The sequence below is a fragment of the Rhinoderma darwinii genome, chromosome 8 (assembly GCF_050947455.1).
Source record: "Rhinoderma darwinii isolate aRhiDar2 chromosome 8, aRhiDar2.hap1, whole genome shotgun sequence".
Classification (NCBI taxonomy): Eukaryota; Metazoa; Chordata; class Amphibia; order Anura; family Rhinodermatidae; genus Rhinoderma; species Rhinoderma darwinii.
Window position 1 is genome coordinate 95,732,576 of NC_134694.1, and position 27,558 is coordinate 95,760,133.

Genomic DNA, 27,558 nt, shown 5'->3' on the forward strand with positions numbered 1-27,558 from the left:
GTTCGTGGGAAAAAGACGCCTCCGCCTCCCATTGAAATCAATGGGAGCCATTTTCGGGCCGTTTTTGACGAGTTTTGCGGCACGGTTTACGTGTAAAAAAAATCGTCAAAAAACTCTGTGTGAGCATAGCCTTAAGGGGTTATCTGGGATTTTAAAATTGATGGTCTATTTTTTGGATCTGGGGTTTCCGACTCTCGGCACCCACGCCGATCAGCTGTTTCAAGTAGCCACGGTGCTCGTACAAGCGCCGCAGGCCCTCCTTTGTTTACATCGATTAAATTTTTGTAGCATTCGTAGCGGCTGCGCTAGATATTGCAGCACTTTCCCATTCACTGTCCTATTCACCCAACCTCCACAAGAATGTTCAGACTTTTTCTGCAAGAGTATTCCCAGACCTAAGCTCTCTTACCGGCAACAAATTTCCCGCAGGTTGGTAACCAGAACGAATGGCAAGTACAGCAGAAACAAAGTCAAAAGAGACATAGTGTCTAGGGTTGACTGCAAATACGCAATGTCCAAATGCAGGCACAAGGTCTACTCTTGCTTGTCGGTCACATCCCAAGTTAAAAACTCAAACAAATACCAGCTATGAGCAAAGCCACAAAGGGTCAGAGAAGACCGTGGCACTGAGCTGACTTCAATGAAGAGGCTGCAGGTGGACAAGTTGCAGTAACCGGTCAGGTCAGCAGATGGCGAGGTTGAGCATGTTTAGCAGATGGGGTTGTCTGGTTCAGGCCTCGCTCATATCTGCGTTCTTCAATTTCGCTGTCATAGGAGCAGAACAACAATATTGACAGAGCGCTGGATCCGTCGCATGAGGGGCACAACGGCGCCCGACGGACACTATTGACTTATAATGGGTTCTGTCGTGGTGTCTATGTTCACCTGAAATTATGGCGCTGCACGCTATGCTATTTTTTTCATCAAATATAACGTAATCTGTGACAAAGCATTAGAAATCCATTACACAATATTTTATTTGGACATTTTGAGCCAATAGAAGAGCCCCTCATTGGAGACCTCCATCAATTAGCCTCTCTCTCTCTCTGCATTTTATGATATTGATTATAAGAACAGTTTGCATTTTCAGTATTATAGGAAAGGATTATAAATGTAAGACATTTTCTATGAACATCGGCCCTGGGGTTTCAGACAATCTTTTCTAAGAGGATGTGACCCTATCCTTAACTTGAAACTTGTAATTCTTGTCCAGGACATGTGTAGGAGCATGAAAAACTGTGTTTTTGCTGTGTGTGTGAGGAGGAGCATCGCAAAAGTACACCTGGACTGCCCCCTTATTGTTATAATTGTGTTATACTGTGTTGCTTTTCATGTATTATGTGGGCACTGTGTCTTTAAATTGTCAAGCCATGTTAATTCCACATACACTGTGGGCACGTAAGAGATGTTGGCGGGCTCTGGTTGTTGAGCATGGTGCCGCGCGGGCTCCGTTTATAGGTGAAGCGAGTGTATTTAAGGATGTGGTGTGGTGCGTCTCGGGATAGAGTTTGTAGTGCACGTCAGAGAGAAAACCTGAGTGGCAAAGTGTGGAGCAGTGGAGGGATTAGAGAGTAAGGGCCCCTATATTGTTCTTGCACAAGGGGCCCTCTGCTCTCTAATAGCTCATCAGAGCTCTCCATTATGTTCCTCTAATAATCCACCAGTAATTGTGATCTGCAGATAGTAGAAAATGCCCCTGCTTGGTTCCGAACTAATGTAAAAACGTACATTATCTCTAATTGCAGATCACTAAGGCTTGTGACTTCCGTTCATAACGCATTACACAACTCCTTTTTGGACCCCTTACAATGGGGTCTGTTGGTTTCCGGTGGGGTGGCTGTCGTTTTCACAAAAAATAAATAATGCTGCAATAAGCACTTTTTCCCCACAAATTTGACGAATTCAGTGACAAAGGCTCCGAATAGCGCCTATGATGCAACTGTGAACAGAGTCTTAGAGAATTCATCGAAAAAGTCTTGGTGTGGAACCATGTGCAGCAGGGTAACCAAAACTATTCATTGGTTCACGTTGTCATGCAAAGGCCGGCGTCCGCACTAGGCAAGCTTGGGCAGAAGCAAGGGATCATTGGGCTTCAAAGACCAATGGTAAACTGGACAAACATCTTCTACTCTTGTCAAGCTGATGGTGGTGTAGGCTGGGAGACCACTGTGACCCTGTCGCCCAAGGACCCATATACACCTAGAGCCGACCCTCATTCACACTATTCATTTTACATAGAATTTCTATTGGACAGTGTTGATCCATTTCTAGCACATTGCCCCCTACACATTTTTCCATACAGATGAGATTAAATGCTTTGTCTAGGAACTTACAAGCATTGACAATATCATAATGCAATCAGATAACATTTCATCGTGCTGCATGTCACTAAAGCATATCATTTTTGTAAAGAAGTTGAAGCGGAGAGGTTCTGGTCAGAATTTAAAATGATTTTTCTTCCATACATTGGTATGTAGTGTGTGTAAGTATTCATATAGAACACAGCTTACGTCCTGATGTGTCAATGGTGGTGAGATGAAGCTCTGGGTTTTCGTCATTATCTGTAACAAGTATTTCTTCATAGAACTGTCAATGTCTTCTATTCTCTTGGCTAACAAATCTATACATGCTGTTTTGTTGTGCTGCTTGCTTTAATGTTTTGTGTGCCTGTTATTTTTTGTTAGATGGGTGCATGTTGCTGCCCGCATCTAATTGCTGCTTTTAAGAGGATCAATGAAGGAAGGTGTTTTATGGTGTCTGGAGTGTTCTTTTTAAAAAAGAAATTGATGCCATTTCCGTCCCTCTATCTATCATATCTAGTACAAATACACGTTTCTCTCTGCTGTACTAAAGCCACTTGTACATTTTTGGTTAATTTACTGCAATGAACAGAAAAAAAAAGAACAGCTAATAATGGATAGAAACTGTATAATGCTGCCTAATGTTTAGTTCAGCTGGTTGGCACCCAGTTCTGAATGTGCAGACCGGAAGCAGACAACATGGTCTAAAAAGGAGTTCTACAGAATAAGAAGAAATCAGCCATTATTCTTTAATCCTGTACAAGCCCTTTCATGGGTGACCGTTCAAAAGTTTGGGGTCACCCAGACAATTTTGTGTTTCCCATGAAAACTCACACTTATATTTATCAAATGAGTTGCAAAATGACTAGAAAATATAGTCAAGACATTGACAAGGTTAGAAATAATGATTTTTATTTCAAATAAAAATTTTCTCCTTCAAACTTTGCTTTCGTCAAAGAATGCTCCATTTGCAGCAATTACAGCATTGCAGACCTTTGGCATTCTAGCTGTTAATTTGCTGAGTTAATCAGGAGAAATTTCCCCCCATGCTTCCAGAAGCCCCTCCCACAAGTTGGATTGGCTTGATGGGCACGTCTTGTGTACCATACGGTCAAGCTGCTCCCACAACAGCTCTATGGGATTGAGATCTGGTGACTGCGCTGGCCACTCCATTACAGATAGTATACCAGCTGCCTGCTTCTTCCCTAAATAGTTCCTTTTATTAGCCAGTTTCAGATATGGCTTTTTCTTTGCCACTCTGCCCTGAAGGCCAGCATCCCAGAGTCACCTCTTCACTGTAGACGTTGACACTGGCGTTTTGTGGGTACTATTTAATGAAGCTGCCAGTTGAGGACCTGTGAGGCGTCTATTTCTCAAACTAGAGACTCTAATGTACTTGTCTTTTTGCTCAGTTGTGCAGCGGGGCCTCCCACTTCTCTTTCTACTCTGGTTAGAGCCTGTGTGTTCTGTCCTCTGAAGGGAGTAGTACACACCGTTGTAGGAAATCTTCAGTTTCTTGGCAATTTCTCGCATGGAATAGCCTTCATTTCTAAGAACAAGAATAGACTGTCGAGTTTCACATGAAAGCTCTCGTTTTCTAGTCATTTTGAGAGTTTAATCGAACCCACAAATGTTATGCTCCAGATTCTCAACTAGCTCAAAGGAAGGTCAGTTTTATAGCTCCTCTAAACAGCAAAACTGTTTACAGCGGTGCTAACATAATTGCACAAGGGTTTTCAAGTGTTTTCTAATCATCCATTAGCCTTCTAACACAGTTAGCAAACACAATGTACCATTAGAACACTGGAGTGATGGTTGCTGGAAATGGGCCTCTATACACCTATGTAGATATTGCATTAAAAACCAGACGTTTGCAGCTAGTATAGTCATTTAGCACATTAACAATGTATAGAGTGTATTTCTGATTAATTTAATGTTATCTTCATTGAAAAAAACTGTGCTTTTCTTTCAAAAATAAGGAAATTTCTGAGTGACCCTAAACTTTTGAACGGTAGTGTGTGTGTGTGTGTGTGTGTGTGTATATATATATATATATATATATATATATATATATATATATGTATGTATGTGTGCTTATGTAGTGGAACTTGAAAGTTTGTGAACCCTTCAGAATTTTCTATATTTCTGCAATAAATTTGACCTAAAACTACATCCGATTTTCGCACAAATCCTCAAAGTAGATAAAGAGAACCAAATCGAACAAATAAGTCAAAAATATTAGACCTGGTCATTTATTTAAAGGAAAATGATCTAATATCACATATCCGTGAGTGGAAAAAGTATGTGAACCTTTGCTTACAGTATCTAGTGTGACCGCCTTGTGCAGCAATAACTACATCTAAACGTTTCTGGTAATTGTTGATCAGTCCTGCACATCGGCTTGGAGGAATTTTAGCTCATTGTTTTGTACAAAACATCTTCAACTCTGTCATTTTGTAGGGTTTCCTCCCATGAACTGCTCGCTATAGGTCCGTCAACAACATTTCTATTAGATTAAGGTCATGACTTTGACTTGGCCATTCCAAAACTTTTAACTCTATTCTTTTTAAACCATTCTTTGGTGGAACGATTTGTGTCCTTTGGGTCGTTATCTTGCTGCATGACCCGCGTTCTCTTGAGATTCAGCTCATGGACAGATGTCCTGAAATTTTCCTTTAGAATTTGCTGGTATAATTCAGAATAAATTTTTCCATCAATGATGGCAAGCCGTCCTGGCCCAAATGCAGCAAAACAGGCCCAAACTATGATACTACCACCACATATGGAATCCGGTTTTTATGCTGGAATGCAGTGCTTTCTCCAAACTTAAAGAGACTCTGTTACCACATTATAAGTGCCCTATCTCCTATATAAGGAGATGGGCGCTGTAATGTAGGTGACAGTAATGCTTTTTATTTAAAAAAAACGATCCTTTTTCACAAAGTTAGGAGCGATTTAAGTTTATGCTAATGAGCTTTCTTAATGCCCAAGTGGGCGTACTTTTACTTTCGACCAAGTGGGCGTTGTACAGAGGAGTGCATGACGCTGACCAATCAGCATCATGCACTCCTCTCCATTCATTTACACTGCACTAGCGATATAGATATATCGCTATGTGCAGCCTCATACACAAGCCCTAACATTACTAGTGTCCTGATAATGAATACACATGAAATCCAGCCTGGACGTCATGTGTACTCAGAATCCTGACACTTCTGAATCTTTTTTTGTGAGATTCCGGCAAGTGAAACCAAATCTCGTTTAGCTCCGAGATCTCGCGAGATTTCGTATCCGTTGCTGGAATCTCACAAAAAAGATTCAGAAGTGTCAGGATTCTGAGTACACATGACGTCCAGACTGGATTTCATGTGTATTCATTATCAGGACACTAGTAATGTTAGGGCTTGTGTATGAGGCTGCACATAGCGATATATCTATATCGCTAGTGCAGTGTAAATGAATGGAGAGGAGTGCATGATGCCGATTGGTCAGCGTCATGCACTCCTCTGTACAACGCCCACTTGGTCGAAAGTAAAAGTACGCCCACTTGGGCATTAAGAAAGCTCATTAGCATAAACTTAAATCGCTCCTAACTTTGTGAAAAAAGATCGTTTTTTTAAATAAAAAGCATTACTGTCACCTACATTACAGCGCCGATCTCCTTATGTAGGAGACAGGGCACTTATAATGTGGCTCGCTGCACTGGCCGCTTATCGGTCGGTGTAAAAGGGCCTTAACTTCACATTTAAATTATCTGCTAATCCTAAAGGTTCACATACTTTTATCACTCACAGAGATGTGACATTAGATAATTTTCCCATATCACTAAGATATGCCATAGCATTATGATTGGTATGGGTTCGACCACTGGGACCCCTATCGTTCACGTTCAGCTTATTCCATGCAAAGTATTCCTGGAGCGTCGTTATGTAGGAAAATACTGTGAAGAAGTAGCAGCGCTCTACTGACACTGCTGCACAGGATCATTTGGGGTCCTATCAGTTGGACCCCCAACCGATCAATAAATGATGTCATATCCTAGCAATATGTCATCACTTTGTATTGTGGTAAAAAAAAACATTTAAATTCTGAGTCCTTAAAAAGGAAACTTGCTCCAACTTTTACTCATACCAAGTTTAATTTATTCCATTGTCGATACATTCTGCAAATAAAAAGTAATGATGATCAATTAATTTAACAAGGGGTGTGCATATTTTTGCATATGACAGTATATTGCCACAGTAGGTCAAGTAAGAAGTATAATAAGTCTTTACCAATAGTACGATGGAGATGCGTTCCACATTAATAGGGAAAAGCAAAACTCTTATTTTAAGTCACATTTTCCTCCTAGAATGAGTCCTGGGACCCCTTTATAATATAATTTTAGAGGGGGCTCATCTGGGTATTAAAATGCCAGAAAGCAGCACACTTTCACTACATTGTATTGCATTCAGAAAGTGAATGGAAAAGAAACACTGATTTGGTTAGAAGCAATTATTAACAACTCAACCATCTCCGATGGTGTCTCCGAATTTTATTTACACCATTGTTTAACTTCTGCGGCTACAGGACTTTTCCTACTTTCCTGCTAAAACCATGGTTAATACAAATGTGTATTGTCTGCCCTTAAGAGGGTTAAAAAACAAAACAAAACAATTATCCTTATGATTTTTCTTGCATTTCCCTTTTAACCTAGGTGAGGCTGCGGACCTCCTTTCCGTCTGTTTTAGAGGAGGAGGGACCCCGTGGTTTTAGGAAATTTAGCATTGTGGAAGAAGGGCAGATATTTTTTGGAATTGTTACTTATATCAGGGGCTTACGTAGGGGGGAATCTAGTGGGAAATGTGCCCCAGGTGCTAAGTTCCAGGGGATGGGGTGGGCTTGCCAAATAGACACTCTGTTTGGCAGGGTATTTAGATACAGAGCGGGGCAGTAATCTGAATTTTACTCTGGGTGAAGAAATTAACCGCAAGACAGAAGACTGGATGCTGCAAGTCTTTACCTGATTGCGATATTGAGAAAGTTTTTCTTTTAGGTTTCTTGGTATCGAACATATGATCTGCTTGACTACAGCCAAGGGAATTCTTCTAATACACTTCTTGGAGACATTACCTGGAATATAAGAAAATTCTCCTTTGCCATGTGTGAATGCTTGCCGTATAGCTTTATAGCAGCACATGAATGCATCGTGTCATTATCTGTTAACATTTTAATTTCAGTCGTTTTACGCACTCACGTACTCGGGGGGCTTTGGTGATGAGTTTTCTTATATTTGCAATAAAAGTGTAAATGTTCTGCAGCGTTTCATCCACCTGTCATCGTAGCTGCGCCATTTCAATCCAATTTAACAAAAAGCTCTAGTGAATAGGAGTAAACTATAAGGACATTTAGCTTTAGGCAAAGAAGTAATCTCTTGCAGTTGTGGGATCCCATTATTGGAATACTAATGTGCCCTCTATTATTTTAAAGGAAGACTCACAAATTGCTCCATTTGATCAAATTTTATTGTAACTTATTTTTAATGTAAAAGGTTATACCTAGTTATCGCTTCTTCTCCCTGTGGAAGAAAAAAGGCATAAAAGACATGGAAAACGTAAGTTCACCCATAGAAGCTAAAATTGCTATGTAAATTATGTGAATTTTCCTAGCACCATAGCCCAAGCAGAACTTTTGTTAAACTTATCTCCTCATTTGGAGAATCTTAAGACGATATGTTAGGTAGCTGTATTAATAAACCTCCGCTATTACAATGTTATTAGTGAAACCCCCCGAGGATTGTGATAAGAATTTTCCCTGGTGTTAATAATAGCTTGTAGCCTATCGATAGACTGCAGATTATGGGAATGCGGAAGCGCTAAGGATGTGTTTTGGAACATAACATTTGAATTGGGGAATTGCTATTAAAAGGCTTAAAAGGCAAAGCTTAGTGATTGCAATTAGTACATATTGACGGCCCAAATTCAGGTAGGAAAAATTGCTTCATTTTGATGGAAGTATTAAGGACACAACACCTGTATGCTCCACGGTTCTGCCTAGGGTATACAGCTGTAATATGGCCATCTGAAACTGGCCTTCGTTCATGGCTCCTTACAATAAATTATAATATAACCCAAACATACATCAGAGCAAATAAACCAAAAATTTTGATTTCTTATTACCACTGCCTAGAAAAATCAAGAAGGCTGGGTGGGCAATTAGCATGCTGGCACCAGAAAGGAAGAGTAATCCCTAGGAAGCCATAATAATGGGCTAAGGTGAGGCCACCTGACTCTTCCTCAGCCAATAAAAGGGAAGCCAACATTTCTCCTTCACCGGACTTAACCCTTTAGTCACTAAGCTTCTGCTGTCATGGGCAACACATTTATGTAGCATGATATCCATCAAAATGTAATCTTGCATAAAATACATAGAGGCAGCTGGTTATCAACGATGAGTTTGTTGTCTATATCGTAACATAATACATGTAACCATAACTTTCTTTTTTGAAGAGTTTATGCTCCTTTTCTAGCGCCCTTCTGTAATACTGATTAACACATACTTACACAAACAAATATATATATATATATATATATATATATATATATATATATATATATACCTATCTGCCCCATGGTAGATCTTTGATGGCTCCACTTCGGTTCCTAAAGATCATGATGAAGGCCCCAACAAAGATGGAGACATCGTCATAATCTTCAGTAGCTGCAATGAAGTCTCCAAGATTTGCCATACATCTGAAGACCAGCAATAGAACCACCAAGTGCCGATTATCAGATGAGTTCCTTGGTCTCATGCCAGATTATACAGATTTACCAGCCATAGGGGGCCTGAATAAGAGGGTGCAGATGAGTATATTACTTATACATTGTACAGAGCAGATGGGTGACGCATGACAAAATCAGAGTATAACTGCAGGAGTGCTAAGTAGTGAGATACCCTACCAAAGTCAGTCACCCCCTAACATGTTGGGAATGTGGGACACATGGGAATATGGGGAGAATAGTGCTTAACACTGAAATTTCAGTTTTACCCAGAGTGTTTCTTTAATTTCCGACTAGAATTTATCATCCCCCGAGAAGATCAGCTTTTTAATTAAGAAAAAAAAAATCGGACAAATATTATGTTAAATTATTAAGCAAAACCAATTAGACGGTAATTTTGTACGGCTGGGAGTTTTATGATGTCTGTGTGGATCTGCACCTTTAAACAATCTAAATGATTACTTGAACTTGTAATGTTTCTATGGTGACGGAGAACTTGAGGCACATTTTTATGGTGCTTATCTAATTCCTTTTGTGATCATACTGTGTTTGCAATCTTGAACCTACAGGCAAACTGCGGCCTACTGTTTTATTTATTTATATATAGATTTGGAAAGTTCGGGGTGTTAAATGACACGTCGTAGGCGAACAATTAGTAATGGGAAGAAATGCAATCTTGAGGCAAACTTATGCAACGGAAAGAACTCTTAATTGTACAAATTTATAATAATATAAATTTTTCTACGAATGTGGTCTGCTTCTAAAAATTGTTCACTTATTGTTATGGCATTACAGCCAATGAGGGCGGAAGTTCTGTACAATGAGCTAGTCATTGGCCTTGACAGGTGAATGTCCGTCTTTTTGTAAGATGAAAGTGTTCAAAGCTCCCTTTTCTACTATAACTAGTGGCATCACATGGGGCAGCTTATGTAACAATAAAACTGGGTCCACACATCGGCATATAGGGATGCAGGTAAACACTTCAGAAACACCCCTTTTTTAATGTATATTTATGCTTAAACGGGTTTCCAGAAATATTAGTTCATGGCCTCTTCTTAGGATGTTTAGGAGAGATCCCCACCAATCTGCATAACTAGGGTATAGGAGAGTTAGTCCGGCTAAAACACCCATTCCCACATCTTTCCCCTTGGAATTAACAAAAACTCACAGGCACACGCTGCGGGACAGTGGGAAATATTGGCCACAGCAGCCTCTTTTTATTTACAACGTTAAAAATAACATTGATTGAAATAACTTAAATATATACCATATACAGTAACAGAACATTATAAACACCTAAACAGTCTAAATAATCCTGGAAGGAAGCATTGGTAGGCAATTTCCCCAGTCCCACCGTGTCAAGTCCGTGGTTAAAAATTTGTTAGTTCTGTCACACCCTTGTGCCCCGGTAGGAACAACACCATCCATAAACATTTACCAGATTTTAAGAGGGGTCACCAACCTCTGATGGGACCCCCAAATATTCCACTTAATAACTGCCTACCATGACCTTAACATGACCTCAACATGCCTACAATGATGTCAACAATCTAAGTACTAGCCGGAATAAGAACAATAATAGTACTGGTGGACGGGCTGCTTGCTGGTCCTGAAGATGGTGTCTGAACAAGGAACCATCCCTTTCCTCCTACCAGGATCCCCTTTCGCTTTACCTATCCCCTTCACTACCAATATTCTCTTCTCTCCTTACAAACCCCTCCTGTTGACCTCCGCCTAACATGCACTTTCTCTCCCCCCTTATTATCCCTGCCTTCCCCCTCCCAACACAATCATGCCCGGACCGCGCTCTGACCATCACTAAACGAAGGGACTGCAGGGTTCGCTGTAGAACAGCAGCCTCTTCAATGTTTCAGACACAAACAGTGTTTTCTGCATTTCTACGAAATGTTCCCAGAACTGCTCTTTCAAAAACTCTTGACTACTAAGAAAATCAAACTAGCCACTAGAGAGGTCTAACTTGAGCGCTCTGACTGGCTTTTAAAGTCTACAGTAATTTGTTTACCGCATCCTTAAGGATTTTTAAAATCTCTTACTCATTAACAATAACTAAGAATTTGAACAGTACATAGAGCAAGATGATAGCTTGTGTTATGTGATGCCTATTCTGAAAATTATGCCGTCTCACGTTGCTTGATGCAACTTCTTCATGTGATGTTTTTCTCCCCATAGAAGTCAATGGAAAAATCACATGCTGTAGTCTACAATGATATATATTGTGCAGTTCATGTAATACATATGGAAAGTGAATTTTACAGCTTCTAGTACAGAAACATAAGTCATCTAGCTCTATTAGTCTAATGTGATAAAAGTTTGCTCCCCTTCCACAGAAATGGCATCACTCTTGGTCCATGGTCTATATGTCTGCAGCTCAGCCCCATTCACATAATACGGTCTCAGCTGCAATACCAGACACAATCCATGGACATGAGTGGCACTTAGCAAAATTTTATTTTATTGCTCCTGGCACAATAGAGTACATCTATCTCAAACAACTATTATAGAATAAGGAGAAAAAAGCCACGGCGCCACTTGGTGTGAATCAAGGAAATTGGAGGTGAGATAGGGAAGGGGATATATATTCTCACCGTGAGGTTGGAGGAGTTCAGAACTGGGTTCCACGGGGTAGCTGCTGCCAGATCCGGGCCGGTCACCAGGGTGACCGCTTGGGTACGAGAAAATGCAAATAAAACAAGCGGATCTATATCGGCGCCGATATAGATCCGCTTGTTTTATTTGCATTTTCTCAAACAACTATTATCAAATTTCCATAGATATCTCCTATTCATTTTCACTACTTCAGGCTCTGTTCACATCTGCACTGGAGTCCCGTTCTGACGTTCCATTGGAGGTTTCTGTCAGAACGGAACCCTGAGTAGACACAAACTGACACCGACGAAAACCAGAGGTTTCCGTTTCCATCACCATTGATTTCAATGGTGACGGAGCTGGTGCCCTTGGTTTCCATTTGTCTCTTTTGTGCACCGGATCCGTCGTTTTGCCGGAAGCAATAGCGTAGTCGAATATGCTATTGCTTCCATCAAAACGACGGGTCCGGTGCACAACAGACACAAACGGAAACCATGGGCACCGGCTCCGTCACCATTGAAATCAATGGTGATGGAAACGGAAATCTCTGGTTTCCGTCGGTGTCAGTTTGTGTCTGCTCAGGGTCCCGTTCTGACAGAAACCTCAGACGGAACATCAGAACGGGGCCCCAGCGCAGATGTGAACAGAGCTATGATAAATAAAAACGTTACAGTTCTTCAAGATCCTGATGTACAGTACCTTTGTTAAGACTTTCCCTTCAAAGCAAAGCTACTACAAACCTCTACTTCCTCCTAATTCACTATCAGGAAGTTGTTGTTCTTGTCTGCCGTGTTACAGATACAGTGGAGCTGCAGACAGGTCACGGTCACTGTTTCTACAAGTCTGCAAACTCACATTACACTTTCCACTCCCCCATCTCTCCCCTGTGCGTACACTCATGCTCACTGTTTGAATCAGCGCTGAGGCTGCTATACTCACAAAATCGAAATTCCTTGTTTGGGTAAGATATCTAAGTTCATTTCCTTTTTTTTTTTCTGTCTTTTCTTCCTTCCCTTTCCTTTTCCTTTCCTTTTCTTTCTCTCTGCTGCATATTGACAGTCCACAAAATGATCCAAGTAGTGGTACATTTTCTAGAAAATTACACTTGGTCTACTTAAGGAGTTAACAAGAGGCTCAAATATTTGTACATAAAAAATAAAATGTTAGTATTTTGTAGATTTATTTGTTGCATTGTACTTCAATTTATTTTTTACGTTTTGGATACAGCTCATTCAGTGAGTGCTCTGGTTAAAATTGACGTTCCTCTATTCCAGGATCAGATCTACAAGTCTGTGTCACAAAAACCTCAACATGTTGTTCAAAGAAAATGGAGGAAAGATATCAAGTTGCCTCTCGCGTAAACATGGAGCAGCTCATTCAGGCTGCCAGCGCTAAGTTGAAGTTCCTGATAATTCAGAATGCAGCCGTATTTCAAGGTGAGCTCCAAAAAAGTGTCTTCTGTCTAGCATATCCTTCTATAATCTGAACATTGTTACTAAAAACAAGTCATCTAGATTTGTTTCCCCACCGTATATTATCTCCCTAAAATTCAGGAAATATAATTATCTAGGTGCATATACACAGACATAGCAGAGTTGAAGTTGTCGTTTAAAAATTCATTATTTTTGAATCGTGGTAACTACTGCAATAACAAACTGGGCTGTATCAAATCTAACAAATTCAGATCTGCTACATCTTTTCCAAAGAGTTTACTGTGGGGAAAATAGAATATTTGCCTTGATTTTAAAGGGGTTTTTAACTGTTGGTGGAGTTTTTAGGTGTCGCTGCATTTGGACAGTTGGTAGAAACTACCCATATTGTATGTATAACCCCTAAAAATACTACCAGACTGTACGGGATTTCTTCTGTACAACAGTCAAGGTACCCTAAAAATTATATAAAGGATGGACAAAGAGTGGGCTCTTCACCATGTTGGCTTAGCCTGTGCTCACATGTTTGGATTTAGTTGAATTTACACCCCATGTTAAGGGATAAAAGAACGTGTATATTTAGAGATTTTTAGGAAATAATCTTAGTAACTGTGCTAAAGTTTAAGAAAGTCAGGTTAATATTGAATCCTGCAGGCTGACACAACGCTTTGTATATGTCAATTTTTATGTACTTTGCTGAAACACAGAAGCTATTGTAGTATAGATCTAAACAACAATGCAGAGCTATAATTCTGTCCGAGCGCTAGAAATATAGCTCTGCATCTGAGTATTTTCTTATAATGGCAATTGCAGGGTTTCATCACTCTGCATAGCACTATTAACGGTAAAAGGTGAGAGTAGGATGTGCTCACCGCTGCCCACAGCTTCTTGGAGAAGAAGGCTTTTCAGCCCGGGTTTCCCTGTCACTGTTTACATATAATTGTGCAGAAACGTCTGGAGAAGTGTGAATCATTTTATTCATTAAGTTTTTAATTGCAAACAGCTAAAATTAGTGTACACATTCTGAGCCGTATGTTTTATCGAAATGTGATGTCTCCAATGTAAACGACATTGTCATGAAGAGTGGTTTAGTCTACTGTGCGGCATTGTACCAAACAAGTATTGTAAATGGTCCACCTATTGCATATCGGCAAATCTTTTCACTATGGGACATAGTTCAATGGAGACCTTAAAGATTTGGCCCAGGGACAAGAAGAAGGTTGCTAAGATATTTCAGTACTGGCCCGATGTTTTCATGTTGAAGAGTGAAGAGGATGTATACACAAGCAATGGTCTGTATCACAATGGGCTTATAAACTTATTTCTACAACTATCCAAAACACATGACTGATTTCATAGGAAGCCCATTAACCTTAAGGGGTTGTCCAGTTTAGAAGATCCATTTTTGTATGCCCTATTAGGGAATTCTGAGTTAATAGACGGTGTTCCCCTGTTCAGGATCTTCATCTCATGGCCAGAGTGGAGAGCAGTTATCAAGAGCATATCTCACTCTCGGGGACCTGTACTGTCCTGCATTATACAGATAACACATTGATATGAATAGACACTGTGTAATGCTTTATTTCCCCTCTGGTGGTGCTGCAGGGAAATTGAACACTTACTGCCAGTTTTCCCCACAGATAAGGGCTCTATGTGGAGACACTTTGTGATCGGTTTACTGCCAAGAGACGGATCTAAGAAGTAGGTATGGTCCAAAGTGTAGAAACCCTTTAATTAACTTAAGCATGTTTTTGGAATATGAAAAGAAAAGGCTTATAAGGAAAACTAACACAAACATGGAGAGTGTCTTCCAAAATTGTATGTAGATGGTTGCAGTCACACCCATGACCTTACAGAGGTGTGGCTTGAAATTCCAGAATCTTGGTGCCAAGTACTGCCTGCCCTAGGACTAATAATCTCAACGTAACTTTATAAAATGGATCCAAGATATGATAATATAAGATATGATAATCAGTAACCACACAAACTGATATTACTAACAAAGATGTATTAACCAACATTTGCCCCAGTTATGCTATAAACTATCAGGAATCTCAGGCAGCAATAAATACAAACTATTTAGATGTCATCTTTGATCAGTCTACTACAGCATGGCAATAATGGCAAAAGTTAACATTGTTTATATAGACAACAGTTCATTAGTACTTCATTAATTAATGAACCCCACTGGAATCTTTCAGCTGCCCTTGAGAACCACATGAACACATCTCTTCCATCTGATGCTGAGCTGAGCCTGCTGTCATCTGTATCAAGGTCATCGCGGAAAACAGTTTAATCCACTGCATGTTACATAACCAGATGGAGAACATGTTATTACTCTTCCACCATTGCCAGCTAGGCTGTACCGATGAGTGGTAGAAGACTTAGCCAGGAACAAATAGTGCAAATCATATGCCAATTATTTATTTTATGAATGTATAGTGTTATCTGGACATGATGAGTAAAGACACTTTGTAAGTTCAACCAATGTTCATGAGCAGAAGTTCCTGAATCCCTCTTCCTGAATAACTCTCTTTGGACAATCCCTTTTTGTTAGAAGTGTCACCTGTCAAGCGGTTCATGGGGTGTCCTGCTGGAACCCCAACCTATCAGCTGTAATCTGGGATCGAACCCTGCAGCAAGTGTTCAATTCCCCTGCAGTGCCACCACAGGAGAAGTGAAGCATTACACTGTGCCCTTTTGAAATCAATGGGCTGTCTATGTAATGCATGGAATTCCCAGGTTCTGGATCCTCCAGAGGGAGAGGGTATTTGAAAATGGGTTTTATAAACCAGACAATCCTTTGAATATCTTAATAGACTTGTCCTCTGCTCGATGGAAATAAATGTCAGGCCGGTACATTTGTTCTAGGAACTAGTATAATGAGTCTTTGACCATCACATTTTGACCATCACAGATTGCCCGATTCTTAATTTTCTGATGTGTTCGGGTACACACAAAATCAAAAACGTCTGAAAATACGGAGCGGTTTTCAAAAGAAAACAGCTCCTGATTTTCAGACGTTTTTTAAGCCACTCGTTGTTTACGTCCATTTTTTGAGCTGTTTTTCTATAGAGCCAATGAAAAACGGCTCCAAAAACGGCTCAAGCAGTGACATGCACTTCTTTTTCGCGAGCGTCTTTTTACATGCCGTTTTTAGAAAATGAGGCGAAAAAAAACGCCCGTCGGAACAGAACGCCGTATGTCTTATTGAAATCAATGGACAGATGTTTGGAGGCATTCTGCTTCAGATTTTTCAGCCGTTTTTCAGGATGTTTACGGCTTGAAAAACGGCTGAAAACTCTACGTGTGCACATACCCTTACTGCTTCAGCCCTTCACTTTATATATGATAGCAGTTTAATAATAATAAGACGCAGGGCTCCAGGAACTTGGGCCAGTTGTCTGTCAATGGTCTCCAGTCAACAATTTGCCATACAACAACCTTCCTCTTTTGACAGATTTACAGGGCAATGACAAGCAATTTCAAATTCACTACGGACCAGCTTCTTCCTGGTGTATGCCGACACTACTAAATGGAACTATTGTAATAATATTATATTACAGGATTACTTATACAATTTTCTAATATGTTCTTCAAAGAAAGCTGATGGGGAACCTATAGTTTTAGTTCTATGTAGCAGTTTACAGAATAAAATAAATGGACACAAATCTACCTCCGAGGACATGATACAATTTACTGTTATGGATAAACAAACAAAATGCACAAAACAAAAGACGGAAAACTTAATCTACTATTTTGTATATGTATCTGTATGTATTTACCCCTTTACATATATATATATACACACTCTGCCCTCTAATTTAATGTGAGCAGAATCCAGCCAGATGTTATTTTCCAGTAAATTAAATTTCCTATTGGCAAATGCGTTTCCTTAGCAAGGTCCAAGGGAAATAGGCTGGCATTTGCAGAATTTCAGTCAGGCATATCTGCTGCAATGTTCGCTTAACAAACTTTATTAGGAACTTAAAGCTTTTTACCCTCAGGCTCTTTTTTCATAGCCAAAAAGATCACAGCTTCCAAATTTAAATGGCCATAAATTATAGTCAGGCTGCGTAGTTTTTTTTTTTTACCGACTTTATAAATAAAATGAGGCTTTTGATGTATATTTATTCCTGGAAATGTGAATTAACAAGTTAAATGACTGGAAACATTGTGGTAAAATCAGAAAAAAGTTAAATATGCAGGTTATGGCTACTGTAAGAGAGTCATTAAATGTATATAGGGCATAAAATATATAAGATTTATAAAAGAAAAAACATGTCTTTTAGGCTGCGTTCACATCTGCGTCGTGGCTTCCGTTTTAGCGTATCCGTCAGAGGACCACAAGAACGGAAGTTAACGTTTCCGTCAAAAAAAACATTGATTTCAATGGATTTGATTTTTGCATCACTTGTGCTCAGTTAGGCTCCGTTCCGTCAGGTTTAAGTTTTTTTGACAGAAGAATTTCCGTAGTCTGTTGCGCTATTGTTTCTGTCAAAAATGACTGAAACTTGATTGAAAGGAGCTTTCCGGTTTTTTTAACATTGAAGTCAATGGATGACGGATACAAAGTGATATACCATCCGTTTGTATCAGTAAGGCCCCATTCACATCGCATTTGTGCTATCCGCCGGACGTATACGTTATTAAAACGTGGACCATTTTCTGTTTACATCTGTGGTTTTTATAGCATGTAAGTTTAGCGTATACTCATACATATACGTTTCTGTCCGTTTTTTACCTAAAAAATTATACGCTTTAGTAAAAAACCCTAAAATAAAAGCGGATAGATTTACTGTATGTAAATGTATTCAAATGTATAGCATTACGTTTGTTTACGTCGTCCATTGATATCAATGCCATAAAAAAAGTTACGTCGCATATACCTTTTTTTTAAAGTACAGAATAGCGTAGCAGTACTTTCAAAAAACAGTATCCCAACGTGAACCATGACAAACATAGACCACATGGATGCTATTTGGTCTACGTTTGACCCATTATAGTCTATATATATATATTTGCCGATCTATACGTTTCAATACTTTTTTTAGTGTTTAAAAACATATACGCCCAGCAGATAGCACAAACGCGATGTGAATGGGGCATTACGTTTAACGGATCCGTTTTCTTTCTGCACATGTGCAGACTAAAAATGCAAAGATAAAAACTGAGTGTAACTGATGACAAACTGACACAACCTGAAAGAGAACAGTCAGTTTTTTTGACGGATCCGGTAAGCTGATCCGTCAAAAACAAACATATTTTACCTTCCGTTGCATTCAGTCTGGCATCAGTCAGTTATTTTAACGGATCCGCTAAAACGGATGCCACAACGCAGATGTGAACGAAGCCTTAGTACATTCATTAGTAGTAAAAAAAAAATACAATTCTATCTGTGCCTGTCACTTTTCCTCAGTAGTTTTGCTGTTCTAGGAAGCTGCCTCAGGGATGACACAATGTTCTAGATACATCTGCCCTCATGCCCCATCAGGGTTCATACCCAGGACAATTTTATGGATCTGTGTTGGACGAATCAGTAATACGGTGTAAAATAGCCTACCTCTGTACCTCTTCCTGTCTCTGATTTTTCACTGAGGTTTCTTTCTCACAAATTATATTGGAATCCCTGAGGGAAAAATAATGACGTGTTCTATCACATGCTGTATTACGGTGGCACAGAATGTACCCATGGGGTTGTAATATGAACATATAGGGACGTGTGCCACCATCCAGGTTCTGTGCATGCAGCAATGTCGTGGGCATGGACCCTACTGCAAGTTAATAGGATCCATGTAAATAACATGTCATCAATAAGGCCACAAATAGAACACATAACAACTCCCTGGAAAATCCCCCATAAGTGGCCACCACTACCTGCTTTTATGTAACTTTGCGATCTGACTCATTGCCCTTTGTGGAACAAACAGTCTTATATACAATATACAGGGGGTGCAGATTTACTCATACTGCCTAAGTTTTAGACAGCGAAAATGTAAACAAGGCAGTCAGAAAATTCCCCAAATTTATAAAAGAGATGGATGCTGTATGGTAAATTTGGCGCCTTTTGCTAGAATTTTTTCTCTTCCTTATACCCTCTATTGGCTTCATTTACGTCAGTTTTTTGCTTCAAAATTTTGGCGCATTACGTCACATTTTAAGCCAGGCCTCCTTCTATTAGACCACAACCTTTCCTTCCCTCCTTGAGAGCATGTGAAAAAAAAGTGCATAAAACAGTTAATAAATGTGGCTCACAGCATGTATGCTAAATTTGAGCATTTAAAATAGTAAATCTGCCCCACTTTTTTCATTTTTTTTATACCACCAATTAGTTGACGCCAGTTTTTTGTGCCAAAATTCTGGTGCATTTTTGGCGCACGGTATTAACTTTAGGCCACACCCCTTTACAACAGGCCACACCCTTTTCCAGATAAGCCACACACCCAGTTAATGAATGTGCCGCAAAGACATGTACGTCAGAATTCTGTCTCAATTTGAATAGTAAATGTGCCTCAGTATATTTTATGCTTCAAACGATTCTAATATCCTGTCAATGAATCGAAAGATATTTGATGTCTTTAGAAAGCTAGCATCTTCTATTATTTCCTCATTACCTTTATTGCTGTTTTTTACGTCTTAACTTCTGTTTTTTATAATTCACCATCATATTCCACAGCACTGTACAAACTCGCTATCCTCAGTGGGGCTCACAATCTAAATTCCCCATCTGCTTGGTTTTTTAACCCCTTAATGACAAGCCACTTACATGTACGTGGGAGCCGTTAAGAGGATGTATGGAGTGGGCTCACGGGCTGAGTTCGCTCCATACTTAGCGTGTGACGGCTGTGTAATACAGCCGACACCTCACTGCACTGGGCGGAATCAAAGATCACTTTGATCGCCCGATTAACCCCTTAAATACCGCGGTCAATCACGACCACGGAATTTAGATCATTAGAATTAGGGGGGTGGCCCCCTCCGACGTGCCACCCGCCCCCCCAAGACACGATCGCGGGGTGCCTATGGTCCTTATGGCAGCCTGGGGGCCTAATGAAGGGCTTCAAAGGAGACTGTCTGTACAGCGACGTCTGTCTCTAATGGCTATGTCGATGAAAAAAGCTATAGTTTTTGAAAGGCGGAGAGGAAAAAACTAAAATGAAAAAATGAAGTTTGGCTGTGTCCTTAAGGGGTTAAAGTGCCCGGGGAAACCCATGCAAACAGGAAGAGAACATACAGATGTTGTCCTTGGTTGTATTCTAACCTAAGACCCCAGTGCTACAAGGAAGCAGCGCTAACCACTGAGCCACTGTTACCTATTTTTCGGGTTAATTTTTCTCTATGCAGTTCATAAAAATTGTCAGCAAACTGCTATTGATGGATCTGCTAGTCTTATTAAATATATCTGTTTAGTGCTTTGTAACCAGTACTATTAACAAATTTCTAGACAACGTAAATCATGCTATTTTTTGACCGTCTGCATGAACAATCTGAATTAAAAGAATAGATTGCTGAGGTAAAGAGATCTAGGTCGCCCTTGATACTGTTTCTTGTTACATCACGGGTCTCCTCTAGGTATTGAACCCAAAAACTAATAAGGACAATCCCTATGAGTGCCGTTTTATGGATCCATAAGTATAGTAAATTCACTTATGCCACATTGGCATCCCTGTATGAATGTCCTAGAAATACCTTTTATATTTGGCTGTAGGAATGATCTATGGAAGAATACACAATGGGTTGAGAAGCCTCTTGCTGACTATGTTGTCACGATTCTCTATTTTATATTCACCACAGTAATGTAAAGATTTATCTGAGAATAACATATAGTGGTAATGTCACCTTTTAGATCATCTGACGCTTCTTTCACCTTTCCGAAGGGATGAAAGTAGTACCTCTGTGTGGTACATATTTACGTAATCTAAAAGGTACATATTACACAAATGTCTTGCATTGCCTAGAGCTCACTCTCAATTGGACATGCTTTATTTTGCATCGAATTCTTGCTATTATCTAGATGCTTGACCAAGCATTAAATGTCAATAGATTGGAGAAAAATATCATAGGAGAAATATGGCTATGTATACCAATTATCCTCAGACACTTCATGAGGTGAATCAAGATTCTAGGGGCACAAAGCGACATTATGCTAACAAAATTGCTTTTCTATACATGAAGCTGTAATAACTTTTCTTTTTTTTAGCCCTTTAAAGTCTCTAGGCAGTTATTAGACTTATTATTAGACCGTTTTGAACACAGTGCTTGTGTTTTTCTTTTTAGGTTTTTTTTCTTGCCTGAAAACGTAATAAGTTCCAGTTTAGATAACACTTTTAGCCTTTTTTTTTTTTTTTTGCAAAGAACAAGTATGTAAAAGAGTGGAAAAAGAATTTCACTCCCCACTTCAGTGAGTTTCATTGACAGAATATGTCACAGAATATTCTAGCACGTTGTTTCCTTATCCAGTCCTCAAGGAACCCTAACAGGTCATGTCTTGGGAATTTCCTTGCAGATGATTTAATTTGTTTCTCTAAATAAATAATTAGCACATGTATTTTCCCTATGGGAAGTCCTCAAAGCATGACCGTTTCGAGTTCCTTGAGGACTGGACTGGGAAACACTCGGCTAGCACATAGGAAAGCTGGAGAAAAAGTGATCTGAAGCCAAGAGATGTGGTCTGAAACATTGATGAGCTGAATAAAGAGTGATCTGATAACAATGAAAGATGTGTACTAGCACATAGTAGTGCAGGGGGCAGTGGTCTGACGCAAATCGGCTAGAGAAGGAGTGCTCATGCACATTGTAGTGCAGGGAAAGGAGTGGTCTGGCACATAGCAGAGCTAGCGAAGGAGTGGTCTGGTCCAGGAATGGTCTGGCATATAGTAGTGCAGGCAAAGGAGTGGTCTGGCACATAGCAGAGCTAGCGAAGGAGTGGCCTGGCAGAGCTAGCGAAGGAGTGACCTGGTACATAGCAGAGCTAGCGAATGAGTGGTCTGGTCCAGGAATGGTCTGGCATATAGTAGTGCAGGCAAAGGAGTGGTCTGGCACATAGCAGAGCTAGCGAAGGAGTGGCCTGGCAGAGCTAGCGAAGGAGTGACCTGGTACATAGCAGAGCTAGCGAAGGAGTGGTCTGGTTCAGGAATGGTCTGGCATATAGTAGTGCAAGCAAAGGAGTGGTCTGGCACATAGCAGAGCTAGCAAAGGAGTGGCCTGGTCTAGGAATGGTCTGGCATATAGTAGCGCAGGCAAAGGAGTGGTCTGGCAGACAGCAGAGCTAGCGAAGGAGTGGTCTGGTCCAGGAATGGTCTGGCATATAGTAGTGCAGGCAAAGGAGTAGTCTGGCACATAGCAGAGCTAGCGAAGGAGTGGCCTGGTCCAGGAATGGTCTGGCATATAGTAGTGCAGGCAAAGGAGTGGTCTGGCACATAGCAGAGCTAGCGAAGGAGTGGCCTGGCAGAGCTAGCGAAGGAGTGACCTGGTACATAGCAGAGCTAGCGAAGGAGTGGTCTGGCACGTAGCAGAGCTAGCGAAGGAGTGGCCTGGCACATAGCAGAGCTAGCGAAGGAGTGGTCTGGCACAGGAATGGTCTGATACGCTAGAACGGAAGCCACGACGCAGATGTGAACGCAGCCTAAAAGACATGTTTTTTCTGTTATAAATCTTATATATTTTATGCCCTATATACATTTAATGACTCTCTTACAGTAGCCATAACCTGCATATTTAACTTTTTTCTGATTTTACCACAATGTTTCCAGTCATTTAACTTGTTAATTCACAGCTAGAGGAGTGCTCATGCACATTGTAGTGCAGGGAAAGGAGTGGTCTGGCATATAGCAGAGCTAGCGAATGAGTGGTCTGGTCCAGGAATGGTCTGGCATATAGTAGTGCAGGCAAAGGAGTGGTCTGGCACATAGCAGAGCTAGCGAAGGAGTAGCCTGGCAGAGCTAGCGAAGGAGTGACCTGGTGCATAGCAGAGCTAGGGAAGGAGTGGTCTGGCACATAGCAGAGCTAGTGAAGGAGTGGCCTGGCACATAGCAGAGCTAGCGAAGGAGTGGTCTGGCACAGGAATGGTCTGGTATATAGTAGTGCAGGCAAAGGAGTGGTCTGGCACAGGTATGGTCTAGTACATAGTAATACAGGGGAAGGAGTGGCCTGACACATAGTAGTTTAGGGGTACGAGTGCTCTGGCACATAGAGCTAGGGAAAGAGTGGTCTGGCACAGGGGTCACCTAGCACATAGTAGTTCCGGGAACGGCTCTCAATTAGCAGTTACTAGTATGTGCAGTTACAAGTATGTTCAAAAAGCGTGACATGTATTAAATAGGAAAGCTACTGTTTAATTCCCTAAAGCTAACAACAATTTTGGTTACTTCACGCATCCATGGATCGATTCAGAAGCTGACTTTGAACATTACAAGCCTTGATAGAACTGTAAGGCATTAAAACAAATAGTCATATATCTGTTCATTTAATTAATCAGTATATGCAACTAAGAATGTATACGTTTTAGTAGTGCTTGGATTATTATATTTTCAAACTTAACTAAGAAAAACAGGAACCATATATTACTGTTTTCAGAGAGGTAACTTGAAGCTCGTGGGCCACACTGCAAAATCTGGACCCTAAACTATCATACTGGTCTACTGATATCGGACAGAGGGCCCCTTTGGAGACCAAAGCCCAGGTGCTAATTTGGGTTGGGGTTTCATAATAACTTTTTTTATTTAGGACAGAACGAATGCTAGGCAAACAAGGAGACCGTTGTTTAGGATTCAATATCCGACAAAACCGTTAGAAAGCCCAGAAGCTTAGATGGGGGCTATAAATTACTGTATACAATATATGTTTAAGATTAAATTATTAATTCACTCCACGACAAGTACTGTTTTTCATTACATGTGCACAAATTGACACTCACTGGCACACAGCAATGTATATTATATATTCAAAAGGCACATACTTTATTTTATTGTTTATAATAAAAAGCCGAGAAGTCATATAAAGTTATGATGGAATTAATAATGGAAACTATAACAAGGTCTACTCTACAGCAAGCAGCTGCTCAGGTTCTTGACAGTATTCTACATAAAACGCACCATGACGTCAAGCAAGAGCTTTATAACTACTCAACAGCTCAGTCGTTTAGAGATGCATTTAAACCTGTCAAAAATAATATTTTGTTATAATTGGGTGCAAAAGGGTAACAATATTTTGCACTTTCCATGTGGAAAGCAGATTTAATGCAGAATAAGGAAATTGACATTATTATTTAATAAAAATCTGATTAATATGGCAATAAAAATATAGAAAGAAATTTGGTTTGAGTATCAATAAGCCATTTTGCCATCAACATTATCAATTAGCCCTGACCTGAAGACCTAATGGAAAAGATGAAACTTAGCTGGTGCATAAGAAAAGTTGCCAATGGCAACCAATCACATTCCACCTCTCAAGCATCGACCTGATTGGAAACTATGGGAATCCGCTCCACTTTTTCTTTGCATCAGTTCTGATACACTTCCCTCATTAATCTCAGGCGGACAGGTTCCTAGCAACACGTCGCTTAATGTACCTCATTGGTCGTGAAAAGCACAACCAATGAGCTACTTTACTATTGATATTATCAGTGTGTTACATTATTTCTTGTGCTTTTCATTCATTCTTTCAGTGATTTTCATTCATATGTATATATGTTTATGCATTACCATATTGTATTGCCTTTTTTTTTATCATCAATTGCGAGGTTTTAACGAGCACCAATTTTTATTACCATATTTTACCTTTACTAAGCGTTAGGGTATGTTCACACGCACTAATTACGGACGTAATTCGGGCGTTTTTGCCCCGAATTACGTCCGAAAATAGCGCCTCATTAGCGGTGACAAACATCTGCCCATTGAAAGCAATGGGCAGACGTTTGTCTGTTCACACGAGGCGTAATTTACGCGCCGCTGTCAAATGACGGCGCGTAAATAGACGCCCGCGTCAAAGAAGTGACCTGTCACTTCTTTGGCCGTAATTGGAGCCGTTACTCATTGACTCCAATGAATAGCAGCGCCAATTACGTCCGTAATTGACGCGGCGTTCAAGCGCCTGCACATGCCGTTACGGCTGAAATTACGGGGATGTTTTCAGGCTGAAACATCCCCGTAATTTCAGCCGTTACGGACGCCCTCGTGTTTACATACCCTCAGGGTATGTTCACACGGCCTATTTACGGACGTAATTCTGGCGTTTTTGCCCCGAATTACGTCCGAAAATAGCGCCTCAATAGCGCTGACAAACATCTGCCCATTGAAAGCAATGGGCAGACGTTTGTCTGTTCACACGAGGCGTAATTTACGCGCCGCTGTCAAATGACGGCGCGTAAATAGACGCCCGCGTCAAAGAAGTGACCTGTCACTTCTTTGGCCGTAAATGGAGCCGTTATTCATTGACTCCAATGAATAGCAGCGCCAATTACGTCCGTAATTAACGCGGCGTTCAAGCGCCTGCACATGCCGGTACGGCTGAAATTACGGGGATGTTTTCAGGCTGAAACATCCCCGTAATTTCAGCCGTTACGGACGCCCTCGTGTGAACATACCCTTAACGTTATATTCTCATGTGCATTTTTATCCTCTTTGAATTTTTATCTTTTATTACGTTCCTATCATGGGTGTTCCAGATGCACATATCCTACAGCTTCACAACCCATCACCCTCCTCTCTCCATCCACATCCGTCTATTTGTGTATATTTTCAGGTTATGTATATGCGTGTATGCGTATTTAAGTATTTATGATGTATATGTATCAACATATCAACCTATCTACTAACCAATCAATCATTTATTCATTTCCTTCAATATATACGTGCACAGAATTATATACATACACATGTATAATTTTCACTTCTGCATCAACAAAATGACTAGTTGACTACAGTCCCATAACCCTGAAGAATCAGCCAATTGAATACTTTGGGGTGTTTAGTTACCGTGTGGACCACTCTACCTGCAACTTTCATGGGTAAGACTCGTTACATTGGTCCCCCTGGTATTACCAGGCGGACACAGTCTTTTTACTCTGGGCCATTTCATGCTGAATTTCTTCCATGACTTATGTCCGGAATGGTGTACAGCGCATGTTTATATATACTGCTTTAAACAGGACCGAATACGTTTCTTATACTCTTATGCTATATATGGTGACATGTGACTTAATTAATAGTAGATTCAATTAGCACTTGCTTAGGTTAGACTGTATGTACCTAGTGTCCCTGATCATCAGCTATTATATTTTTGCTCTGTCTAGCAATGACACTATACCTGTGGTGGTATTAGGGTTTTTTTTAATGATCCACGCACAGATTCCTTCTTTTAAAAAAAACCTTGTTCTGTTTTTATATATTCTGCGTTTATAATATAGGATGTAATAAAATTTATATATTTTTCTATGATTTGTGGCGTAATGACTCCTTGTTCTCAAGTGTTTGGTATGTTGCATCGGAGTTTGCTACTCTGTATTGATATTTTGGAGGTGTTTTGAAAACTTATTGGGTTAATGTATTGACACCAACAATGAGCGCTAACGCATCATCACTACTACGAGTTGCAAATATATATATATATATATATATATATATATGTATATATATAAATATACATACACTTTTGCTAGTACTACATCCCCACAATGACTGCTTTTTCCCCATAGCGCCTAGCAACCACGGCTACTAAGGATGCCGCGACTTCACTCAACGAGCGCTGAACTCCAGCACATTCACAATAAACCCAAGCCACGCACTACACCAGTGTGCCCCACGGCCCTCTTTTTTTTTTTTTTTTTTTAAAGTACCTGCCCCCTCCCAAATACCTATCCCCTCTTTGATACTCAGATTTTCACTGAAAGATTCCAGTTCTGTTTTAGAATGTAACTAAGCTAACTGACCAGCCCGATCACCGGCAACACCAGAAGAACGGGATGCAGCCGCTCTCTGAAACCTTCAAATATCATTCCCAAATAATGTTTTCAGTAACATTACTCCCACACTCATGTTTTTATTTATCTTTTCATCTGCCTTATAAATTGTACAACAATTATGCAACAGTGACTGACATTTTGACCTTTCCTCACTGTCAGTGTCTTTTTCCCGTTTTTTTTTTTCTGTATAAATGTTTGTACCTTCTGCCTAGTTACTCTATCTCTGTAATAATGCCTGAGGAGCCGGTCTGGCTTCGAAACATGTTGCTTGTATCTATCTATTTCATTAGAGAACTTGCATCTACATAGTGTTTGCCTCCTTGTCATGCGAAACCAATATTACACCTCTTCAAAACGGAACAGCGCCAATCTTAGGGCTGATTCTTGAGAAGTTCTCACTGTACTGCCGTCATTGCATTATTAATCAGATATTTTTATACAATAATGTATAGAACCTCTTAAGCGAATTACCGTAAAAACGTAGTACCTCTTAACGGGTTTTT

General features: G+C 40.2%; 1 protein-coding gene across 2 annotated transcripts in view; it reads left to right on the top strand.

Annotated features, from left to right (window-relative positions):
• GPC3 (glypican 3) overlaps positions 1 to 27,558 on the top strand; it is a 338,054-nt gene that overhangs the window by 21,933 nt on the left and 288,563 nt on the right. For both annotated transcript variants that reach the window (XM_075834383.1, XM_075834384.1), the window contains exon 2: positions 12,940 to 13,101. In XM_075834383.1, the coding sequence (XP_075690498.1) occupies positions 12,940 to 13,101 (162 nt within the window). The remainder of the gene's footprint in view (positions 1 to 12,939; positions 13,102 to 27,558) is intronic.